Here is a 24872-nt window from a genome sequence, read left to right as displayed (position 1 = left end):
TTAGCATCTCATTACAGAGCTGCCTCGTCCTTCCTCTACCTCCCCCAATACCCCTTTATATGTTATGTATACGTTTGTGTAAAACAAGAGATGCTCAGCCGTCCAGTTTACAAATATCAAAAGAGCGAGCTCTGGGGAGGGCTTGCTGTAAATGCTTGTAAGTCAATATTTGGTTGACCGACACAGCAAATAGGAGGAGGCAGACCAGGCGGAGGGCGTCATGTGTTTAATCAACATGTGCGTACCATGTTAGAGCAACTGCGGTCAGAGTGTTTTCATATGGCAGCAGAGCGGCTCCTGGTGAAACCAGAGGCTGAGCTGGGCAGAGCGGAGCCAAAAGCTGTGTGTTTTTTTTAACCTAAGCTGATGTTCACATCCTTTATCTCACCTTGACCGCTCTCTTTGGTGTCTCAGCCAGAATGGGAGGCAGGATCCCTTTGTAGAAACCGAAGACTCTGTGAAGAGAGGTAGTAAAACAGTCGGGTTGAATACGATCTGGTTTTGACACAGTTTGCTTTATTTTGTAAGTCACTGGGCGTTTATAGAAAATTTTAGGATCCCTGTCCTTATTGTGTTTGATCTGCCCTACAGTGATTTGATACGTCACAGCTTGGGCATCCAGAGAAAATTGGATAGTTGCAGATATGCTGTGACCTGCGGGAGCAGGGGCGCAGCTAGACCCCAATGGAGCAGATCCAGTCTAAGTTGACTTGAATGGAAACTTGTCTGACCCAGTGCTGTGACGAAGCAGAGCTGCACCAGAGAAACATACAGTGTATTTGAGTCGTAAGCCCTGCGATTGGTCTACTGAGCCGGATTGTGCTTCATGTTTTCACAATATTTCTGAAATAGTCGACATCGGCAGTACATTTCATCTCCTCCTAAATCTCATCTCTATCCAGTGATAAATGCAAACATGTATTTGCTTTAATATATAATAACCTTAAAATCGCTGTGAAGAAGCAAGCAGGAAAACTAGCAGTGGTTTGATGATCAAACAGACCACACTGCCCTCATGTGTGTTCTTAGAGGACTGCAGAAAAACAGATCAAAGCAGAATTAAGTAGTGCCCACGACTGCATCGATCATTATGGCGTAGATTTAATGCAGGAGTATCAACCAGGATTTCCGCAGTTAAAGAAAGTTGGCAGTTTGTAAAACCTTTGAGTATGGCAAAAGCTAATGTTAGCCTCGAGAGACAAGACAGACTATAGCGTGTAAAGCCTCAAAAAGTTTGAGCCTTTATTTCCTGTACAGTAACCCAGAAAAAGCATTTGGACCCTTTTGTCTGCTTATCACCATCACCTTTTTAATTCAGCACCCTCAGTCTTGAATGCATTTCAGTTTGAAATTAGCCGTTGCCAAACCAGAAGAGACAACCCTCCAGGGCATGGCGAGAGCTACTGTCTCAGGTATGAAAAAGTCTCTTTACCACATTCAATTCATGAAGAGCTACTTTCATTTTCATTGGCTTTCATTTGTCCTTTCACAAAGCACATGCTCCTCGACTCAAGTCTCTGACATCGCAAGACTGATACCAAGGACAGAAAGTGGAAACAGAAAGTCAACTGCTGCCGTTTGGCATCGCAACTACTGAGATATGTTTTCAAACCACAAACCACGGCAAACAAGTTCTCTGGGAATCTGGGAGGAATGATTTAAGAGTTATTTTCCTGGGTTTGATATACTGGATGTTTCTGAAGACGGTAGCTGTGTAATTTTAGTCCATTTGGTAGTTTTCCTTTCCTCAATCATACGCCCAGCAGTGATTTAAAGCGCACTCAGACAGGAAAAATAACAAAATGATACAGTGAGTTATGTATATGAAGATGTTTACCTACAGTTTACACAAGCTTTATTTTGTAGGCAATCCATTTTATGGAGTGTATTTACAGTGTAAATGGACAGTCTGGTGAGTTGTGTAATGCAAGGTCCCAAATTAAATACAGGAAAAACACAAACAGAAATATGGTTGGGTGCTCCTTAAAAACTCATAAATGTCTTGATGGTGATAATTTGGAATTTCTTCAAAGTGAGTAAATTTTCTGGACATCTTAAGCTTTTACTAACAACTTGATGTGACAGCCTGTCGATCCAGAATCTTTTGAACCTTTCAAGGGACGCACAGTCTTGTCTGGGTCGACTGGAAGATGAGACAGACTTCAAGTGTGAATACTACGGGTATAACAATGGACAACACGACAGCTCCCTTACAGTGAAGCCAAGCAGTTAAAGCTCCTTTTAACAAAGTGTAATGTAATTGTGGAAAAGAAAGGACAGAGCTCCAGCTGTCAAACAAAAGATATCTTGCATGAAGTCGTATCTTTTAGAGCTCCCCCTGGTGACCTGCTGCAGGACGGGTTATAAACTCGACCTTTTCAATGTTAACAGACGGAGCATGGGTCAAACTTCAACATCACATTGCATGACTGTTTTTCTTCAAACTTGGTTAAAACATTGTTAATTTTTAGTGATTTTATCCAAATATCCTTTTTTGCAGGAGTTCTTGAACTTTGAATTTAAACAAGCAGAAGGGGCGAGGCATCAACGTATGTAGATTTACTGAACTACTCAAATTACGGTTTTAAACTTTAGCACTAGGGGTGCACCGATCACAATTTTCTGGTTGATCACGGATCTTTAAAAAGCCTGACCTGCTAATACTAATTTTTCATTTTTTATAATGTTCCAATCTTATTTTATTGAAAATCATTGAACATTACCAGTGAAACTATAAGGTCTTAATGTTTTAACTTAAACAACCAGTAAAGTGTGTTGAGTTTTAGGTCTCAGAGCAAAAAAGTAACAATGGCTGGCTGTCAGACCTTCCTGCAGGTTTGTAAGATCAGTTTCATATTGCAGTTCAATTCAGTTGCTAGACGCCACCCTGTTGGCTATGGCTGCCTTTTGCAGCAGCTCTCTCTTCTTTGTCCGTTTCTTGTAATTTTTTCGTCTCTTTTTCGTAATCTTTGTATTTGGAGTGGGTCATTACTTTGTATGACTCATTTGTTGGTCATGGACACCAAACTTTTTGTGGCTTCAGTGATATTTTTACTACTTTTCCTCCTGTGTTTGTCTGGAGATCCTACATGTAATCGTGGCTGCATTGTTTATATGTGAACTCAGCTGTTAGCAGCCTGTAGCATGTCAATGCTGGTGCAAGGCCTGATGTCTTGGAGAGAGGAGGTGAGTATGACGTGCTGTTCTCAGGTGAGAGCTAAGAAGTGACAACATGGACCTGTCCTTCCATCCAACGTAAGATCTATCTCCAATAAGATGGACGAGCTAGCTGTGCTAACCCAGCAACAGAGGGAATACCAGAGGGCAGAGTAGCATCATGCTATTCACAGACATGGCTAACAGAGCTAACACCAGACACCAACGCCTCATTGGAAGAGCTTCACCTGATGTGAGCAGACAGGATCTAGGAGACAGAGATGGAGCATGACTGAAGAAGCTGAGTCCTGGACCCTGTGGAGGTGGAGACTGACTGAACTGGAGAATGATGGACAAGCTGTTATCATCTATTTTCTTATGGACCTTTTTGCATTTTCTATTCACTTTCTTACTTTTGTTTTCTTGATTGCTGATGTGACTTCAATTTCAGTGTACTTGTTACAATGACAATAAAGTTCTATTCTATATGTAAGGACAGGCAGATCGCTGATCCCTCATAGTTAAGGAAATCGGCACCAATCGATCGGCGCATGTCTATTTAGCACTTGTCTAAGGGGGTTGTGTGATACTTGTGTTTTAAATAGAGCATTTCACTGAGGCAGCTTGATCAGGGAGAGGTAAAAGTGAAAGTCACTGTTGGCTTTAAATGTAATTTCAGGTATGTTGATATAAAATATCATCATGGTGAAGGTTTCCTCCAAACATCTGGTCAGTTTTTTGATGTAATCATGTAATTAGATAGCTGTATGTTTTCTGTTTTCCAAATAGAGCGTGAAGCCTGTTTTCTATACATACAGTAGAGAAGTGCATGCATGTGCATTTCCCCCACTCTTCGATCTTTAGTGAAAACATGGGTCGGACAGATCATTTGTTTGAGCTTGTCAAGTTCACAGCAGGCCGGGTAGATGAGGTCAGTTAAGTTGTCAATCAAACAGAATTGCGCACTTGTATTTTAAGATTTCATCATTTACTTATCGTTAAAACCCATAGACTCAGGAAAGTAGTGTGAATCAGAAAATAGGGACAAAAGGAGTGTCTTTGGCTGAAACCCACACCTGCTGACAGATGATAACACACTGTCCTGGCAGCAGCAGACTACCTTTGGGCTTTCATTCTTAAATGTTGTTTTAAGGGGATTGTCTCAAAGTGAAACAGGTACAACAGGTCTAAATCTTAAACAAGAGAAACAGTAAACACAATATCATCTTTCGCCGTCTTTTAGAGCTAATTAATGTGTTCCAGGTGCTGTAGATGTGACTTAAATAATTATCTCCACCCACATGCGTTTATAAAGACAATCAACCAACCACCAGGAGGAGGTCAGGGTGATGTAATCAGAGGTCAGATAGAGGTCAGTCACACATTTTGGATCTATTCTGGTAAGTTCTGCAGTCTTGATAGCATGGTATAACATAAGAGCAGGGTGATTGAAGTTTTAAAGAATGTGATGAGCTCAGAAAGTAAATGCAAAAATTCCCTCTCCTATTATTATTTTATCTGAGGGATAAAGAAACTTGACCTGATGTTAACTTTGGGCGGGACAATATGTCAGTATGATTGAATTATTGCTCTGCCTACGACAAATATCTGTTCTTTTTACTGTAGGATAATATGACACTCTAAACCTATGACACTCTAAAATATATTATATTTATGAAGAACACTATTTAGACCAATTAAACACTATGAGTCAACAGAAAAGTGGCGGCAAACCATGCTGAAAAATGCTGGTTGCAGTTACACAGAGGGCCTCAGCCTGCAGGTAGCAGAGAGAGCGTATGAGGGAGTGAATATTGATAGTGAACACAGATCTGTGGACAAGGAGGACAACGTAGCGTGACCGACTGTATCCTGTGAACGGCGGCACCAGCTCTGTTGTGACAACACTCTCTACAAGTCAACACAGATGATCTTGGTTGATTTGGTCCAAGTGTAAATATTTTCCCTGCTGGCAAACATTTCAGGAGAATTTCACCTGAGAAGGACAAGCCATTCAAGTTCACCTGAATCCCCGAGCAGCCGTCCAAAAACAGCAGTGAACCAACACTAATCATGAAAACACTTGTCATCAGGTGACAGAGCCAACCTGCTTCACCCACACCTGTAGTAACACAAGCAGCGCTGGTTGTGGGTAATCCAGTCATTGTGATAACAATGCTGAAGGAATTATGACAGAGGAAGAGCCCCCTCTAAATTAATCCCTTCTATTGTTTGTGTAAATAAGTTATTTCAGCCAGACGGAAGAGCCTGCCCTCTGCTCTCTTTGTCCATGCAAATGCTGGCCACAGATTTCCCGGGTGTGGTCAGGCTGGGCAGCCGCCAGGTGATGGAGAGGGAGTGAAATTTGTTACAGAACAAATATGGCTTCTAGTGAGTGGCCGTCATTTGAATCCTGATTTGATTTCCAATGTAAAGTACACACTAAGTCCCTTTTTGGCTTTCCTATACAAATGGCCTCCTGACACAGAGCGCGGGGAAGGGGGGCAGAGGGGTGTGTTTATGTGTTTGTGTGTAAACGATTTGTCTTTGATTTTCATAAACCTTTCCTTTTTTAACAGCCGCCATCCATCTGGAGAGGAGTGTGGCTCTGACAACGTGCACATCAGGGATTAAATGAGCCGGCCGATGATATCAATCAATCTGACTCAAATTCAGGCTTCTTATCTTGTAAGAACATATGCAAAGTTACTTTTTTCCCAATAAAAAACTAACACGGGAGGGAAAATCATTATGTGCTGCAGGCTAGTGAATTTTCTCAGCACTGTTGTGATGAAATCTGCGGGAAACATGAGCCACCCAGGGGAACATTTTACCACGTAAACAGCCGGCATGCTTCATCTGCAAATATTTTCACTTTCCCAGTGTCGAGTCTAACCTTGACATTGTCTCGAATAAGGCAGCAGAAACCACTATATCATGTTTATGCTAATGTGCAACGCATTTTCGAATGTAGAAGCAAATTTTAGCCAAGAGTAGGACAAAAAAAAGGAGTTGAATTACAAAGTTAGTTGTAACTGCCAGGAAAAAAATAATCTACATCTCATGTTCATTTTCATATTCTGTCAGATTCTGGAAAATGTGATGCCACTCAAAAGACGACACCTTGAAACCCTTACTTTCGCATGAATGTTGACTGTGTACCAGAGATAATCAACAGTTTACAGTTTCATTCAAACAATCACACTCTCAAAAGAATAGTTTGACATTTTGTAAAACATGTTTGTTCACATTCTCGCTGACAGTTTTATGAAAAGACAAACACCCACGTCTGTGCTATTAATACGAAGCACCAGCCGGCAGATGGTTCACCAAAACGCTAAGATTGAAAATGAGGGACTGCAACTGGTGTAAGTGAAAAAGCTCCCAAAAGCCACTGAGGCTCACTAATTAACGCGCTGCTTCTTGTTAAATCCTCTAGAATAACTGAGGTGAACAAACATGTTAATCTTGGTGGAGAAGTTAAGAAGCATGTTTCATTCAACGATTGCTGCTTCATACAAACCAGGCTGGAGTAAAACATGTGTCATCGGGTGGTCACACTTATCTGCACTTCCTCCGGTGTAGAAAATGTTGCATGGGTGGTCCTAGCTGTACCCCTCCCTCCTTCCTTCCCCTTTTTTAACGTGCTTTGGTTAGGCATCACTCTCAGATCTACTGTACACACTGTGCTCCACTGCGTGGACCTCTTTAATATTCCTGTGGCCGTGCTCCGGGTCTCGACCCAGCCTGTGGATACAGCACCGGTAAAGAATGCTTGAGAAAAGAGACTTTTTGTTTCCCTCCAGACGGAAACACTTAACACATGCTCAAACTGCTACACCCACACGCAACACAAAGAGGAGCGTGGCGTGTAAGGGAATACACAAACTGAGTGTTGGTGAGCGTGATTCACACTGTCACACACTTTGCAGCTCTACTATATGATGTCATACTGGATTAAATTCCAGTTTAATAAAATTTAATAATTTCAGATTCAATTATTCTGACTCTCAGAGCTCTGCTCTCTGCTTTGGGTGTTTTGGTACTCAACAGTAGACTTCAAAACAGAAAAAAAGTTATAAATATAAAATGAACTGATTTATATGTGCACTACTTGGAGATAAATCAAGATAATCAAAAATAAAACAAAGCTTTTTTGTAGGATTTCCTAATACAGTTATTAAGTCATGTTATTATTACCATTATTATTAAATACAATCCAATTAATATCGCTGGGGAGAAAAGAGGGTGAGACAGAAAAGAGAATATGAGAAAGGGAAAAATATGAGGTAAAAGAAAAAATAGGGTGAGAAAAAAAAAGAGAGAAAAAAGTGAGAGAAAGAAAAGGAAGTAAAGGGTGAAAGTGTAAGAGAAAAGAGTGAAAGGGGAAAAAAAGAGAGCAAGTGAGCGAAAAGAATAAAAATGAGAGGTGAGAAAACATTAATGAAGGGAAAAGTGAGTGTAAAAAGAGAAAAGAGAGACAAAGAAGAGAAAAAACAGTAAAGAGATAAGTGGAAAAGTGAGAGAACATATAAAGACGGAATAGTGAGAGAGTAAAGACAGAAAACCGAAAGAAGAAAAAAGTGAGAGTAAGGAGCCGTTTACACGACAACGGTTTTAGGATGAAACGCAAAAGTGTTGTTGTATTTGGCCTCTCGTTTACACAACCTTGATTTGTTGTGGTCCTGTTCACTCACTGCTCTAAGTTGTATGCGCCTTTACAATTCCCAGTTTTGCATGGCGCACAGTGGAGTTCTCCCTGCTGTGCGCACAAAAGACACACAGGAGAAAATAGATTCCACTCTTACTATGATCATTTACCTAACTCTAGGTACATAAATATTCCATGAGGCGCAGAGAAAACTTTCATCTCTATTTCAGGTTTATATCCACATAAAGTCAGCATCAGCAGAGGTACTCTTTGTCACTCTGTGTGGCTTGTGTTTTTGTGTTTTTAATTTTCTTATTTTAAGAATGGATCGAAGAGCCACAGACCAAAAAGAAAAGAGCCACATGTGGCTTGTGAGCAACATTGCCAAGGAGGAGTTGCTGCTCATCAAATTTGAATCCGAAATTCTTCTCATTAAGAAAAATGGATTAACGTCAATTCAGTTCAGTTCAGTGCAGCACTTTAGGAACAGGCATTTTGTTTTGGAAATGTTTTATTTTTTTTAATGTTTGAGATTAAAATGTTCAGTTTCAATGAAGCACTTTAAACGCTTACTAAATTTTCTTTTTCTATATTAATTGTGCCTCAAATAAAAACAAACATTTCTCTACACCATATTTTGGTTTGAAAATTAACATTATATGAAAGCGATGAAAAAGTAACCTGATGGCATTTAAGGTGGGGCAATTGCAAATTTGGGTGCAGCTTAATTTTGTTCTGGTGCGCCTAAATAACAAAAGTTAGGCGCACCAGTGCAACCAATGCAAAATGTTAGTTTGGAGCGCTGCTGTCTTTCAACAAAATGTGCATTTGTTGCACCACTTCTGCACTTAGCATTCCCTAATACACTAGATGTTCAGCCTAACTCTATTTTAGTGGAGATCTACCAAAAGCCACTTCTGGACAAGACAGTTATAGCATCCACTACAGGCCTGGCATGCTTACTACAAAGTTTTCAGTCCCACAGTGCTTCCGTGAAACGTAGATTTTTTTTTTTACTGTTAATGCATTTTTGTATGAAATTTTCAAAAAGAAAAGATGGAGGAAGAGAGATAAATGTGTAGATATCACTCTACCTGTAGTACTTAAACTACTGTAAACTAAAAATAGGGAATGTTATGCAGCAAATGATTGTGGCCTGGATTTGAATGAACCATCGACTGAAGCGATGAAGACAACAGCCTCTGTGCACAAGTCACGTAGTTAAACTGCTAAGCCAATGTGACCCCGAGAGTAAAACATTTAACACAGCAGGCAGATAAAATACACAAACTGACTGTCTCCTTTCTTAATTTTGTATTTCTTTAATATCCACAAGGCTTAAATTTGGTAGTTTCTATTTCCAGGCCTCAAAGATGGTGTCATACATCTGCACATTTCCATGTCTTTCCTCAATTATATCACCACACTCAGACTCAGGGCTCAGATTTCCTCCCTCATCACCTCAGAGAGAAAACGAGCTCTGGTTTTGGCTCAGTTCTGCCATCAGCTGACAGAAGGTGTTTATTTTTAATAATAATTCTGAAACGCTGAGGCATAACTCTATTTGTACAAGTTATAACTAAGTGGTTTGGCCTGGAGGTAATTCACAATGTGCTACTGGGGAATAATTACAGTTAGTAAAAATATACTTTCTGTTATAATCGGTGGATGAGGAGGCAGCTGATCAGTCAGAGGGGGTGCTTCAACACGCAGCACGGCTTTATCTCTCAGGCCGTCACTCAGAAAGCTTTCATAGCTGATGGTGTAAATGCTGTGTAATTTGGCAACCTTTTTATTGTGTCAGAGAATTCTTTGGAAGTACATGCAGACCTACTCCCTGAGGACACACCCAGAAAGCATGCAGGCGCAAAGGTATTAGATTTCACCCTGAGAGACTTTGTGTGTGAGTGGGTGTGTGGGGTGAAGAGGGCACAGCTACTGTAGCAGGATCGCTGTGTCTGCCGAGCTACAGCCCGGGTAGCACTTACAACCGTCACCAGCAGGCCTCTCGACGCGCACTCGCTCACACCTCGCAGCAGATCAACTTTATATCCGCTGTAAAGCTGTCGACTCGCCGTAAACAGAGCGAGTGGCAGCCACTTTCTCTTGCACCTGCACTGTCTCACAGTCCTGTCACCGGCAGGCAGAGGAGGAGGAGGGGGCATGGAGCTGGGACCGTCTTTAGGTAAAGTTTTATGTTAAAGATTTTAAGAGGCACAGTCCTTTACACTGTGAGGTACAATTATCAGGCACACTCAGGGGCCAACTGCAGGAAACTCATGAGGACCGTTGACAGACTCAAAGGTGAGTTAACAGAAGTGGAACCGTTCAAAGAGAGCACTCAAGCTACTTCAGTATTTATAATCAAAGACAGTCTAAACACTTTCTGACAACACAAATCTTTGTAGTGCTGGAAACTTAGAAGTAATGGCACTGATCAACACTTTATGCTGTAGTATACAAAAAACAACATCTTTTCAGGCAGAGGCGGGGTCTGGTTGTGCTGTGTCTTAGATTAAGATCTGGTGACAGCAAGTTCACTATTGTAAATGCTGGATTCAGATTTAGTGATTGCATTTCCCTAGACCAGCTCTACCTACCTTTAGTCGTAGTTTTACCAAGGGATCTATACTCCTCTGCTCATGGCAAACATCTCAAGCTCCTGTTATGATTGTTCTAAACTTAGCACAAAAAGTCAATTTGTGTTTGTTAGATTATTTCTTTGTTCAAACTTCCTGGTTTAAAATCCTACACCATTTTAGAGCCTGTTTGTTTCTCTTTAAATGAAGCCACATTTGTAGGAACTTGTATTTGTGGGGTTAGCAGCTGAGATGACTTTGTGGGTTGCCAAATCTACACTGCCAATGCCAAACAGCTTGTTCTGCTGTTGCTACTGACTCTTTCAGATTCATTGCCAAGGAGCTTTGTGACAACAAAAGATACTCAAACAAACACAAATTGCCCTCTGGTGAATCAACAAAAAGTTATTTCTTTGAATTTAAATCATAACCCATGAAACACCACCTTGTTGGTCAACTTGCTAACTATAACTGAGGAAAACCTACCCCTCATTGCGGAAGATGGTCCTGAAACAATCGCCCAGACCCTTGTAGCTGCCCGCTTCACTGCTCCCCCTCTGGATTTGGAACCTGAAAGCACAAAGTTGATGACATTAAGAGCTTTTATCATTATTAAAAAAAAACAAGACATTAGCATGATTAATTGTGCACTGGCAGTGTCTTACATTGTTAGTATTTTTTGTTTTTATTGTCCTGATTGTCTGGGACACCTGTGTGTAAAACACACTCAGAACAAACTTGATCGCTTCATAAATGAGCTCATTTCCCTCTCCATTTTCCTCCCCTCTCCCTTTCATCCGGCGTTTTTTCCTTCTCTGCCAAGATTAGAGGCTCCCACCTCCAGGTCCCCCCTGTGTAGGGGAGAACTCAAACATTTATTTAACCCAACCGATCCAATTAGCCACCCAACTCCCCGGGACAAGGCTTTTTGGAGCAAGCGTTTCTACTACTTACATGCTAGTAAGCCAATTGAAACAGCTCTTGAGTTACGTGTAAATTTTTAATATGATGGAGCCAGTCGAAGGACTTTTTTGTTGTATGGCAAACATGCTGGTACCTCCCTAATAAAGGCTGGTGAGCTGTGTGTAAACCTTTTACACAAGAGAGGTTGAAAGGATGAATATAAATGGGGCCTGTTAGAGATAAAGTTTCAGGTTTTGAGGAGACAAGAAGAGATCTCATTATATACCTTTTTTTAAATGAATGAAATTTGGACATAAATTCTATGTTTAACTGTGTAGGCAACTAAGATGACCCTGTGAATTAGAGTCATTAATGCAGATCAAATAAAAGAAAAAAGATAGGTAGTTCGATGCTTGAAATGTAAAATTTTTATCAGCAAAAATCAAGAATATCAGTTCTGATGAAAGAAACAGGGGCACTAAGAGAGACCAAGTGAACAGGACAAGAGAAAGATTCCTCCTCATATGGCTTCAACTGCAAGGTCACAGGGTCAGCAGTAAGTCGTCCATGCGGGTGCCTGATGGGGCCATAAAGGGCCCCCAGGTTCCAGTGATGGGGGGGTTTAGTGGGGTGAGCGGCCTTTCATATCGCTAACAGATTAACATCTTAGAGGGGTGTCCCTCAAATCCTATTTGGTGGATTCCCAAATAGCTTGTAACTCGTACCTGAAAACCAGTTAAAACAGTGTAATAAATAGATGTCTGACACCATATTAAAGGGAAGAAGAAAAAGAGGGTCTTGAGGCATGAGGGGACGGTGGGATAAAGGATACTGAAGGGGGCATAGACTGGGAAGATTTAAGACCACTGGGGCTTGTAAACAAATTCAAATTTGGCTAATTAAAGGCATATGATGCTGAGGTCAAGAATGGAAGGGATTCTGTCCCCAGACTCCCCCATCTCTTTTGCATTGCCTTCCTCAAAGCGGACTGTCCCTCAGAGAGTGGGGTTGGTAGGGCCGTGGTCCAGTTCTAGCCCCCTGACTCCATTTGTGACCCTGGGGTCACCTCATTTCCTTGTGGCCCTCTCCTACCCTGCCATAAAAGCCAGGGACCAAACAGCAAGGCCCAGGGAGTGGGAGATAATAGGGAGGACTACAAGAAGTCTTTGCAGCAGGGGAACCATCAGGCCCCTGGCTAGGAAGGTGCTAATGTTCCTTTTCACAGCAACAAGAGTGGAAAATGAGACTTAGCACTTTACTCAGACCTGGTTTAGTGTTGTTTTTATAAACAGGCAGAAAGCTATAGACTCTGCTAATCAGGCCTCTGTGAAGAAGTACTGGTTAGCTGAAAGAGAGGCAAAAGATAGCCTCCTTGGCTCTCCCAGACTCACTTGGCCTTGGAAATCAGCCATGTGGATCGTAAACTCAGTAGACAGAAGCGCCAAGGAAAACCCTTGGGCTTCTTTAAAACACACTGCTCAGAGTAACCCCCTCAATCATCGGCAAAACCAAGTGGAGATTCAGCATACACAGAGGTGATGAGATCTGTGAGTTCATCAAGAGGACCCCCCCCTCTCTTTTCCTTCCCTTTTTTTCCTTCCACTGTTTGTGCTTTACAGGCCCAGAGCTGCCCAGGTGAGGGTGAAGGCAAGGGCAGGTTGGCGTTTCTGTGAACGAGACAAGCACTCAGGGGTAAATAATTCAGAAGACCAGGTCCACCTGACCTCAAGTACCAATAAAAGCCCAAATCCTAGGCGTCCACAAAGAAGTTAAAAAGGTAAATGAGGGCGTTGTGGCTGGCAAGAGCCCCATTCTTTGCATTTTTATAGACAGGGGTATGGTGTGTGAGGGCCTTACAAGGCTGTGTCCGCTACTAGACCCCATGGTAATGGGCTGGATTGGGGGGACCAACAAGATGGGCTGTCACCTCTCAGAAGATGAGATGTTGCGGTGAGGCTCATTAATGATGGTGGTAAAAAATACCTGCGGAAGGGGGGGGTCAGGGTTTTTTGGGGGTTGATCAAAAGGTAGAGGCTTGTTGGGCCTTCTTTTAAAAGAGGCAGCACATGCTTTTAGGAGATCTCTTAAAAATGGCCCATTAAATGACCACTATTCCCTTAGTGGCACTGAGACCATTTCTGATGACTTGGTCACTTTAAGATTTATTGTCTAATAAGGCTAAAGTGAAATATTTTTTGAAGTTACCCGGACCGACTGACATATAATTTAACTCTCAATATTGGGAAGTAATGACCTAATCCAAAACAGGTAGTGGTGTTATGCTATTTATTTAACAGCAATATTTCTGAAAAGGCAAGTTCCTCCAAGAATGAAAGTTATGATTTATGTCTGTTGCTGTGTATTTTGACTGGTTGCTAGAGTGAGAGCCTTGATCCACATATGCCTTTCTTCTAGGAATGCTGTGACTAAAAACAACAGAGACAAAATATATGATTGAAGAAAAAGAAGAAGTGACTCCCAGAAGGGGGGAGGGGGAAAAGTACAGCAGTTTCTCATGTAAGATCTGAAGCGCATAAGACAATCCAGAAGGCTACATAAAGTGGAAATCTTTCTTTTACAGCCAGACAATTAATTTTAATGAGCAGAATCATAAAGATGGTAGAAGACCATTGCACTGCTACATAAGGTTAAGAGCACTTGTCCAACCTAAATAGTCCAATATGGCAAATGTGGCCAATTGGGACTTGACTTCAAGAATATTAAAGGTTTTGCTGTAGATCCAGTTGCCTCTGGTTTTGGCAACTCTGTTTTTCACAACACTGCTGACCAACTTTCATTGAGTAAGAAGTTTGTCTGATGACTCACTTTAGAGTTAATATAATCAAAACAAATTTATTTACACACTAAATATTTGGCTGGGACTCCTCAACCACAAAATACTGCATCACTGTGGCCTGTGGTACCTCTGCTTTGATGTCTTTCAGCTTTTCAGTATTTTTGTATTGGGTGGTTCCTAATCAGGTAAGGACAGCTGGCTGGCCTATCAATCCAATATTATCATGGCCAGCAAACCAATCAGTAGAAGTCTTGGCACTGTGGGCAGGTGCCAAGTTGACTGATATATCATATCATATCAGCATCGGCCTTTTTTAAACTCCGACAGCCAATATGAAACCTATACAAAACTGTGTTGTTTTGGCTCTGATGCTTCTCTGCACAGAATTTCTCCCTGTCTACACTATGGAAGCCCTAGATGGTCATTTAAAATTAATCATGTAAAACCAAACAGAAAATTAATTCAACTGCATTACATGCCTGTAAAAGGCAGCACAAACTCAATTCTAGCCAGTTTTACTGCAGTTCAGAAATAGAAGTAGAATTTTTGAAAACTTTTTTACTGTACAAAACTTAAGTCATTTATTTTTTTAAATTTCATGTTAACTTTATAAAGCATTCTGCTAAGCGTGGGAGCTGTTTAATAAACAAATGCTTGAAGGCATTTGAATGCAGTTTAAGGGGACATATCATGCTTGTTTCTTCTTTTCACTATTCCAGACTAGGATGCCTGTAAAGCATTTCTGCCCTCAGTACAAGTCATTTAGTTCCTTCATTGCCCCACAATAGCGTTCTCAATATCCTCAGTTTAGGCCATTCTGAAGATCTCGTTGGATCGCTCCGTTTCGAGAATGACCTCCAGTAACACCGCAACGTCACAGCCCTTTGTGCTCTGATTGGTCAGTTCTATCAGAGGGGCAGAGGGGGTAGAGCCAAGGGGCGGTTTTTGCAGCATGGCAGTATTTACAAAATTGCCATATTGGATGTAGCAGACCGAGCAAGTTTGCTATTTGCCAAAACTTCACTGCAAGGCATTGATAGCAGTAACAAAATGGCAGAGTGTGGGACACGTCCTTTTGTTTTGGACCCCTAGTCAGACCCAGACGGTTCTGCAGCTCAGGAGGAAGAAAATCCACCTCAACACAGATCATCTCAGGACGCGAAGTTCAGTGTGGTGAGTCAAACCGGTACTGTAACACGGCCTCTTTGCCTACTTATAATCAGTATCTGTATCGGCCCCAAAAAATCCATATCGGTCTATCTCTAGTGGATAATCCTGTTGACTTTCAGCTTAATAAACAACAGTGGATGATATGGAGCTTCACATCATGGCAAAATGCTAAAACTTTGCACTGAACTTTAAACACCTTGGATTCTGTCCCTCCAGACTCCAGGACCTTGATTTTCAAAGGAAAAGAAAAATTAACTTTTATCTAAGAAGAGGACTTAGGAGCACTGAGCTACAGTCAGATTCTGTTGCTCCTCGTTTAAGAAGCTCATCACTCTATCTCTTGTGGATGTCTTGGTGTTATGAATGCAGCAGTCGTAGTCCTTCAAGAGGTCTGCATGGTGGCTCTTGAGGCACTGGTGCCAGACTCAGCCCACTACTCGTCAAGCAGCTCTAGGTTCTTGAATCAATCTTCTTTGACTATCCTCTTCAGGCAAAGATCACCCTGTTGCCTGTGCACCTTTCAACACTTTTTCCCTACCTATAAACTTTGCATTAATTTGATTAGTTACAGAACTTCGCAGACAGCCAGCTTTTTCAGCAATGACCCTCTTTGGTTTGAGGGTGTTGAACAGTACATAGGGAACACTGCCAAACACCTTTTTGTACTATTTGAATGCTAATTTACTAAAAGTTAAACTATTCCAATATAAAGTATATTCAATTTGGACTTTATTTAATAACTAGTGGCAAATATTGAGCTTTTCCCCTTGTTTTATTTTCTTAGCTGCACTTGAAGATTACAAACACATTTAAAATGTCTTTCTGCACAGTAAACAAAGAGCAAGGAATTCAAAGTTTTGATGGACTGGGTATATTTTATATTTTAAAACTTAAAGGAAAAAGTGTTTGAGCATAGCAGGAGGAGGCCAATAAAGACAGACTTTTGGAGAGAGCAATAGGAAAATAAAGTAAAGGGGAAGAAGATGCAAGATGGGAGCAAAGGGGAAGTGATAAACCTTTGGCGCTTGTGACACCGCAGGCTGCCAAGGCTTGATCTGGACCAGGCCAGGTTGGGTTTCACCAGCACCACAAACCTTTGAGTCTTGGGACAACACAGGTTATGGAGCAGGCATTGCTAAGTCTAAGGGAGAATAAGATACTCTGGTTGTTAAAACGGTATGACATCCTTCCGTCATTGTGGATTCTTTCTCACTCTGATAAAACAGACTCCTGTGATTCCCTATGGTGATGTTGGGACCAGTGTGCAGGTCCAGATGTCTGCTCATATACTGTGACCTCTGTGACCTGGGAGCAGGCTGTGTTACAGAGAAGGAGCAGGAAAAGAGCTGCATAAAACAGCACGAGGACAGGGCCAGGCCAAAGACTGCGGCTCAGATGTTTAGAGTATTACAGACCTCTAGTTGACAGACAGATTGCTATATATGTCTGAGTAGACTGCAGCACATTCAGAAAGTCACTAACACCAGAGCAGAGCAGATAGGTGGAAAAAATGAGAAGCCTTGCTGCCATTTCCACTATGTGGTTGCATAACCGAAAGGATTTCTTGGGTGTTTAAACCGGGGTCTCTTAACCCCTGCCAAACGCTGTTAACTGAAATTATGGTGCTAATGTCCGAGCATTAATTTTGATTATAGCATGCATATAAAACTATATAACAGATATAAACCAACATAAAAACTAAGGGCCCACTGGTACTTAGTATAGAACTTTCTCTTTAACATAAACTAGACTGATTCACAATTTCTATGAAGAAGAAAGACGCAAACCCACAGCTGGAAAGAAGCCATGACAAGATAATAGCAGGCCAGACAAGCTGGGTCAGGACTTCCCAGTGATGGACTGGTCCGGGGCCAGGACAGTTATAGCTACTTTGATGTGAGGGGACGCTACTAGATTTCAGAGACTCCCCTGACAGCAGGAAACCCATATAACACAGTTAGTACCAGACAGAAGACAACTGCCAGGGAGAAACCCGAGAGTCAGTATAACTTGTCGAAGCCTTGTTTTGCAAGGACAAGACTTACTATTATGTATTGAGGCCAGAAAGTACTCAGAAATGTTGAAAACAAATTAGAACTTTAGAAGACTCACTGGTGCTTTAAAATGGACAATAAACCTTCTCATTGTAGTCTTAAATCTGTAGAAAGATTCAACAGTCTCTCATTGATTTTCCACCTCAAATAAATTGGTCGCTTGTGCTGCTTTGTATTTTATTCAATGTACCTCTGGTGGGAGAGAACTGTAGAGGGTGAACTGATAAGCTCAGGCTGTAGTGCATGTCTGAAAGGGGCTGGTGATAGGGAAGTCAGTTTGCTGTAGCCTGTCAATAAAGTTTGTTATTGAAAACATACAGCAAGAATGTTTTTTTTTTCTGAGTGAATGAGGAAGCAGAAAGAAACAATGTGTTAAAAAAAGACCATAAAAACTTGGTTCAACAGGGCCAGAAAATGGATGTATAGAAATGCATGTGTGTGTTTTGATAGTCAAAAAGAACGACAGAGATTTGGGGGGCTGTGGTTGCAGCACAGTCTGGGTCTAGTGAAATCAAAGCACACAATGCCTCCACTCTGTAATTAGTGCACTGGAATGTGAACCCCTTCACTGATAATGATTACAGGTGCTCCAGTACGACACTAACACTCTGACATGCACATCTGTGCTTTATGGGTTCCCCTATCTATATGTGAAATCTTCATTGTAGTCATACATTGATCACTGCCAGTTATAGCTCCAATATCTCTGAGCAGCTGCAACGTCTGTTACAACATTAAAAGTTACAGCATATGGTTTTTAAAGCTTACACATGATGCAACAGTTACAGGGTGTATGCATCATATACATCGTGGACCACTGGGATGCTTGATCTTGCTAAAGAGTAGCCTATAGGAGCAACATCCAAAGCTTCAGGCCCTCAAGTGAAGAAGGCAGTTAGCAATGAAGTGCGTTTGGTCATGGCTTCCTCGCCTGTTCATTTCTATTGTTGACGGGCTGACAAGCATCATAGAATACAAGAAAACTGCAGGGGTTAAGAAACAAGGAATAGCATTTAAAAGCTAAAGAGCTATCAGGTCCTGAGGTTGCTTCTAAGCCAGTTCTGTTGACCTTTTTCATCCTTAGCATGCGATAGTGGCAAAGCTACAACCAAGTGGTGTTGTGACCTTAATGTTGCTGTCTTTGATAAGCAAACTAAAGCCTTGTTTCCACAAAGAAGTCTGGTTTAAATCAGTACAGTTTGGTACGGGTTGGCTCGGTTAAGCTTGGTCCTGTTTGCGTTTCCACTGCCAACTGTGCCCCCTTGTGGTAGGCGGCGTGTAAGCTGGATGCCAACAGCCGCAGTAGTAACATAATAGCGCGACGCCATAGCAGAGCAACACGGTGTACTCCGCTAATAAATCCAACGAAGTAGAAAAATGTGACACAGCAAACAAAGAGCAACAATGGAAGACATCCAGCATTTTGTACACTTCGTGATTGGCATGTGGCTCTTTGATACAAAGTGCATCAAGCTTTGTTTCGGAGAAGACTGTGTGCTGCCAGGAAAATGCAGCTGCTGTTGTACAGTAAGTGACGATTCTTTTGGCCAATCAACAGTCTGCAGTGTTGTAGCCCCACCTTCCGAGATTGGATCGGTTTAGTCTGGCACCCCTTACAGAAGGGCACCAAAAAGTGAGACTGCTCATCTCGGTTATTTGGGGATCTGTCCCGGGATTAGTCAGTGGAAATGCTGTAAAATGCGTGCCATGACGAGATGAACCGAACTGAACCGCTTGGTGGAAACAGGGCTTAATTGTCCTGACCTGAACCACGTAGAGAATTTATGGACTATTGTCGAGAGCATTCCATCATTTCGTTTGATATTCTTTGATAAAAATCTTCTTTTTAACAAATGTACAAGCTAGCAGCTGTGTAAGTACCTCCTGGAGAACTAATAATTACAGAAGTTGCCCGTCATCAAATTTGACTAAGAAATTTGAGTTGAGATTTTCAAACACACTTTCCAAGGTGGAGATTTTTTAAAACTGACGTAGCTGTGCATGGTAATTGTTGTTTGTATGTATTGTGCATTCGCCAAGATGGGCGGCTACTGGTTTGTTTGCGTCTGCTTCATACAGTTAGATTTAATTGCATGTTTAGAAAGACACCTTGTGGTTCTTAATCATTATACTGTGGTGCAAGGTGGAATAAATATAATAATCAATAGTTTTTAATTTGCCACACAGTAAAAGAGCAATTACCACTCAATCAAGAAAGCCACCCAACACAAATGCACAGTAAGGTCTTCCAGGGTGTTTGACGTGACTGGCTCAACACATCTTCTCATCATTTACTGACTTTGTACACTTATGCAGGTGTTTGGACCAGTTCTGTGTTCATGTAGACATAAAAAATATTCAAAAACAATTTTAGCGTATACCGATTTTGAAAAATGAGAGGAAGCAACCTGTTAGAAATTTACATGCGGACATTACTCTGATGATAAGTAACACCCACTTTCACAGGATCGCAGGCATGTTTTCTCTTGCACTGGCACTGCTAATTAGGCGCTGACTGACTGAGTATCTTAGTTGTTCTTCGAGAGACTGCCGGTTGGTGTGTTGAAAGGTGGTTTATTTATCATCTGTTCATCCCTCACATGTTCAACATATCGAACATTTTTCCAGAGCCACATTTTGCAACGACAGTGCATCGTACTGAAAAGTGTGACTGGAATCTGAGCACATTTTTTAATCCTTCCAAATGTGCTTCTGTGTTTTAGTCACAAGCTCTTTTCCTTTCCCACTAACTGGGCTCACTTGTCCTCAAGCTTTAGTATCACAGGTGATGCACAGACTGAGCTTAGCTCAACCCGCAGGCCTGCTGCACATATTTGCCTTTACACTGTGAGTAAAGTCTCACCCTGCAGTCTCAATCCCGGGGGAATTTGAGGTCCACTTGATGACTGCTGACCTGCCTACTCCTTTACAAGCAAAGATCAGCTATCAGGCTGCTGCTGCTTTGTGCCCTGCTGTTTGAGGGTTGTGTCAGGGATTCCTCCAGAAGTGCACCGGGGTTCACCGAGCAGTTGGAGGCAAAGGGAGGTGGAGGTGGGAAGCAGGGGGTGAAGCCTTTGGGCCATCCTTGGCGCTGTCGTGTTTTCCCCAAACAGACTGGACGTCATCTGTCAAAGACCTCATCAAAGATCACTTTCAAGCCCCCTGAGTGGGACACACTTTCATGCATGCTGTGACCAAATGGAGGTAGTGTTGCTATAGATATCACCACAAGCAAGAGTTAGCAGCAGGTTTTTCTAATCAGGCTTTAAACTGGGCGGCTTAGTGGTTTGCAACGGCTCTGACAGCCATGTCATACAATCGATTTAGAGAATTGCATGATTAAATACAAATACTCCAGAACATATGTATGACTCAGTTTAAAGGAAAATAGAACATGATCCCTCAAAAAGCAAATACAACAACTTAATGCTCTCAATGCTGTTATATAATCCGGTTAATCTGAACAAAAACAGAGACCGGCCCAAAAATAGAATGACAGTAGGTTGCAGTAGTCTAAAACATATCAAAAATTAAAATTGTAAAAACAATCTTCTGAGTGGTTATTTGCCTGATGTGTGACGTGACAGAGAAGTGAACATGCCTCTCACTGACCTGACTACTGGCCATACCGTGAACCGGCAACAAAGGTTTTGATGGCTGTCTGTGAATTACTGCTACTCTTTAAAATGTCACTTTTTCATCGTCTACCAATCAAAAGATGGAGGGAACTTTTGATATCACCCTTGTCTGCAAAACTGGCATAGGCAAAAATTCAAGATAAGTAGTTGCTATATTTTTTAAGTGATGAAAAGTAGTAGGTTGTTTCCAAACTGAAAGCTTTGCAGTGGAGTTTTAAATGATCAAAACAATCATTCCCTATCATCAAAAGAAAGAAACGGTCAAGGATTGACTGACGTTGCGCTGGTTGAAGCTGTTTTGGGCTTTCTGTAACGGCTTTGACACAGATTTGCCACTAGCACTCTCCTTCAAAGTTCTGATTCAACAAATCCATTTGAAGTGCAATGAAGGACGATTAATGCCAAGACAGGCTAAAAATCCTTCTTTTTATTAAGCTAACTGTAATGTTTGTATTTTCGGAGTGATCATTATCGTTGTCTTACTGCCCCTTGCTGGTCTGGTGGTGAAGTGCAGTTGCTTTTATTTTTTCTCTTTTAGTCACCGGTCTAACTTGAATAATCTTCACAGACTTTTTGCATGGTGAACATGCAGACAATGGGCTACAGGATCCATTTAGTTCCTGGAAGAGTTCCTGGAACTTCTGGTTGAAAAGTACCTTTAGATAAAGTCTGCAGGTTGTATTTAAGCATAAATTAGTCCTCAATAGCCACGTATACATGGACCCAAATATTCCGCTTGCATTCGGTTTATATGCTCAAACGGAAAGAATTTGACCTTTGTATACACCTCATTCCGAAAGAAAAGTGCCAATCTGAATGGACATTTAATCGGTTTCACAGGGGTGGAATATTCCTTTCCCCAAACCGATTGAGGTATCATGTATCCACTCAAACGGAAAGTTGTCAGGGTACGTTCTTTCAGCACATGCTCAGATATGATGTAAGACGCAACTAGGGACGTTCCTCAACTTTAAAAATGGCCGCGAGCCGTCAGCACTGGACTGCTGCGGAAAGTTTGTTTTTGATCCAAACTTTGAAGGAAATTAACATAATATCAAGATTGGACAGACGACACACTCGCAATACGGAGTATTGCAACACAGTGATAAACAAACTGTCGTCCTCCAGCTTTGAAAAATCTTGTGATGTTTACGTTTTTCTGCGCATGCCCCTTTGACTTATCTGTTTGATTACAGCGGCGCATGTAGACCAGAGATTGGAATATTCCTTTCCATGTATACTATTGTTTTCAGAAAATTCATTCAGAAAGATTCCATTCGGAAAAACGAAAAACTCTTCACGTAACTGTGGCTAATAACTCCAGGTGAGGAGATTGCTTCCACTTCAGCCAGGATGATGCTTATTGTAGAAATCTCCTCTGGCCAAAGAGAAGGCAACAGAGGATATGAAGGGTTTGGGGACACATGATGGTCACTCAGCAGGGCGATACATAGAGAAGCTGTCAGAGGGGGATCTAGCACAACAAATAAACGCTGTATGCTTCATTTTCACGGGCTGATAGATTTTTTCATTTGACAAATCAAAACCCTCAAATATAACTCTGTCTGAGAGAGCAAAGAGGAGGAATCAGATTTTGGGAAAGCATGAAAAACAGGATTAGAGAGAGAGGAACCTGAATGGAGCAGAGAACCGAGGAAGAGAAGGAGTGGCTTTGTCAAGATCTATAGCACAAAAAATCTGTCTTGGGGGATCATTAAGGCAAACACATTGGATTATTTGCACACTGCGGAAACTGCAGGAAGTTCATGATGACAGGAGGAGTTGTTCAGGGAGAAACAAACATGAGGAAGGCGCGGCTTCAATCTTCGAGCGGAAGTGAAAGGGGGTGATGAGAAGCTGCCTTCAGATGAGAGTGCATGTGCGTATAAGGGTGGAGCTCTGTGTAACAGGATCTCGACATGAAGGGAAACGCAGGCTCAGTGCGACTCTCTAATGAGAGCGAGAAGCTGATCAGAGTCAGATGGGGTGCCCCGAGCGCACAGCCCCCTGCAGAAAGTGCCGCCCGACACCCTTTGTTACCTCCAAGTGAGCTGAGACCAGCCCATGAACCATGTAACTAGGTGGTTTCCAGGTTAATGAAAAGCTGTAACTCCGGTCCCACTGTCTCTCTCAGCTAAACTGACGACTGACCTCCCTCCCCATGCCGCCTCACGCCCACTGTCCTCACCCCACATTCCTGCCCCTGCTCATAGAGGGGGTCAAGGTGAGAGACAATTAGGGCTTTACTTTGTGCAAAGTACTAGATTTACATTAAAGGCTAAGTTTTATCAACACAACACAAAAGAGGGGTTCAGTTTCTGTTTTATGGGTTGTTTTGGACTGCATGAATCAAAAGCAACAGGAACAGAACAGACCTTGATAAACCAGATCATAGAGACTTATCACTCACACCAGTCTTTTGCGTCATTTGACACTCTGCGCCCAAAATGCTTTTGGATGTGACATCTTTATCTGACTTGTCATGTCTGCCTGTATATTTCATCCAATTTAAAGTCCTCCTTATGGACAAAAAGACCAATATACCAGTTATCTTTAGGGATGCACCGATCCAATCCTGGTGTTGGGTATTAGCAGCGATGCAGCCCTTCAAAGCTGGATCGGGTATTGGTGGGAAAGGATCAGTCCAAACTTGACACTGAGGCTAAACTATGATATAGTCTACAAGGTATAAAATTTTACAATCAAAGAGTCATTTCTGTAAATTCTGAAGGATTTTTTTTAAAACCAAACTGCTGTTAAACATTTAAACACTTATAGTTTAAATTAGGGATGCACAATATCGGTATCGGCTGATAAAAGCTGTCGATAGGCACAGCCAATAAGGTGCTTTTCAGTAAGGTTTATTATTATTTTCCATCTGAAAAATAAGCTCCTTAAATAAAATGTAGCACTTCATTTATTTGCATACTGCAGAGCTCTGTGTCTGTCACCAGGTTGTTACAGTAGCTCTAAAATAATCAAATGCAACTTGGTTATGTTTAAAAATGCATTGTACATTTATAGTTCATGTGATCTAAAGAAATTATTTTTCTGTATTTCAATACTGAATGTCTTGAGTTTGAAAAAATAATACATTTCTTATTTATAGTAAAATCAAACATTTTTTGTCTTGTTTTATGTGTGTTTCTTAAACAAATAAGACCGTCACAATAAGAGTAACATATAAATTCCAGTGCAGGATAGACTTAGCTTTCTTTACAGTGAAAAAAACAAACAAACTTGTGATTATCAGTATCGGTATCGGCCAAAAGGGGTTTCGATATATCGGCAACAAATCCAATATCATGCATCCCTGGTTTAAAAAATGCCAACTTCAGTAATTCCATATGTATTCATTTTCGTCTTTTACTCAAAACATTACCCGTCTTATCCCATAGTGGTATCGGATCAGGAACAGGTGGATACCCAAAGCCCAGGTATCAGTATCAGGACCAGAAAAGCTGGATTGGTGCATCCCTAATTATTTTGATCAATCAGAGTGTTTTATGGATCCTTGAAGCTGAAGATGATGTCCATAGATTTCCTGATTGTCAAAAACTCAAATAAGTTTGGCTGTTAATTATGTGGAGGTAGTGAAACCACAAATCATTTTTTTCTAAGAGCTTTAATTCTGCTTTTCAATCCATGACTTAAACTGATCGCCGATTGACTTTTCCCTGATTCATTGTTCCAGCATGATTGACAGCCATCAGCTCAGTAAAAGAAGTCCCTTCGAACATGCAAAGCCAATATGCACTAATTCCAAACATGCCATAAAAATGCATGCATGCCATACTCTTGTTTGAAAGTGGCTGTAAGTCTCTCTGATGGATGCTTTGCTCTGCAGGAGTCCCTCAGATGTAAGATAGATGGACTTGTTAGCAAAGGTGAGTAACAGGGGTCATGGCTCGACTGGTCAGCGAG

The 24872-nt window shown here is 41.5% G+C and overlaps 1 protein-coding gene across 2 annotated transcripts in view; it reads right to left on the bottom strand.

Annotated features, from left to right (window-relative positions):
- Positions 1-24872, bottom strand: part of slc25a21 (solute carrier family 25 member 21) — a 111606-nt gene that overhangs the window by 9228 nt on the left and 77506 nt on the right. For both annotated transcript variants that reach the window (XM_074692083.1, XM_074692084.1), the window contains 2 exons: positions 10873-10956; positions 389-455 (listed from right to left, as the gene is read on the bottom strand). In XM_074692083.1, the coding sequence (XP_074548184.1) occupies positions 389-455; positions 10873-10956 (151 nt within the window). The remainder of the gene's footprint in view (positions 1-388; positions 456-10872; positions 10957-24872) is intronic.

This window comes from Halichoeres trimaculatus, unplaced genomic scaffold (genome assembly GCF_033239565.1).
Source record: "Halichoeres trimaculatus isolate MK-OKI-2021-1 unplaced genomic scaffold, fHalTri1.1 fHalTri1_scaffold_17, whole genome shotgun sequence".
Lineage (NCBI taxonomy): Eukaryota > Metazoa > Chordata > Actinopteri > Labriformes > Labridae > Halichoeres > Halichoeres trimaculatus.
Note: the sequence above shows the minus strand (reverse complement) of the source record. Positions and strands in the feature narration are given on the sequence as shown.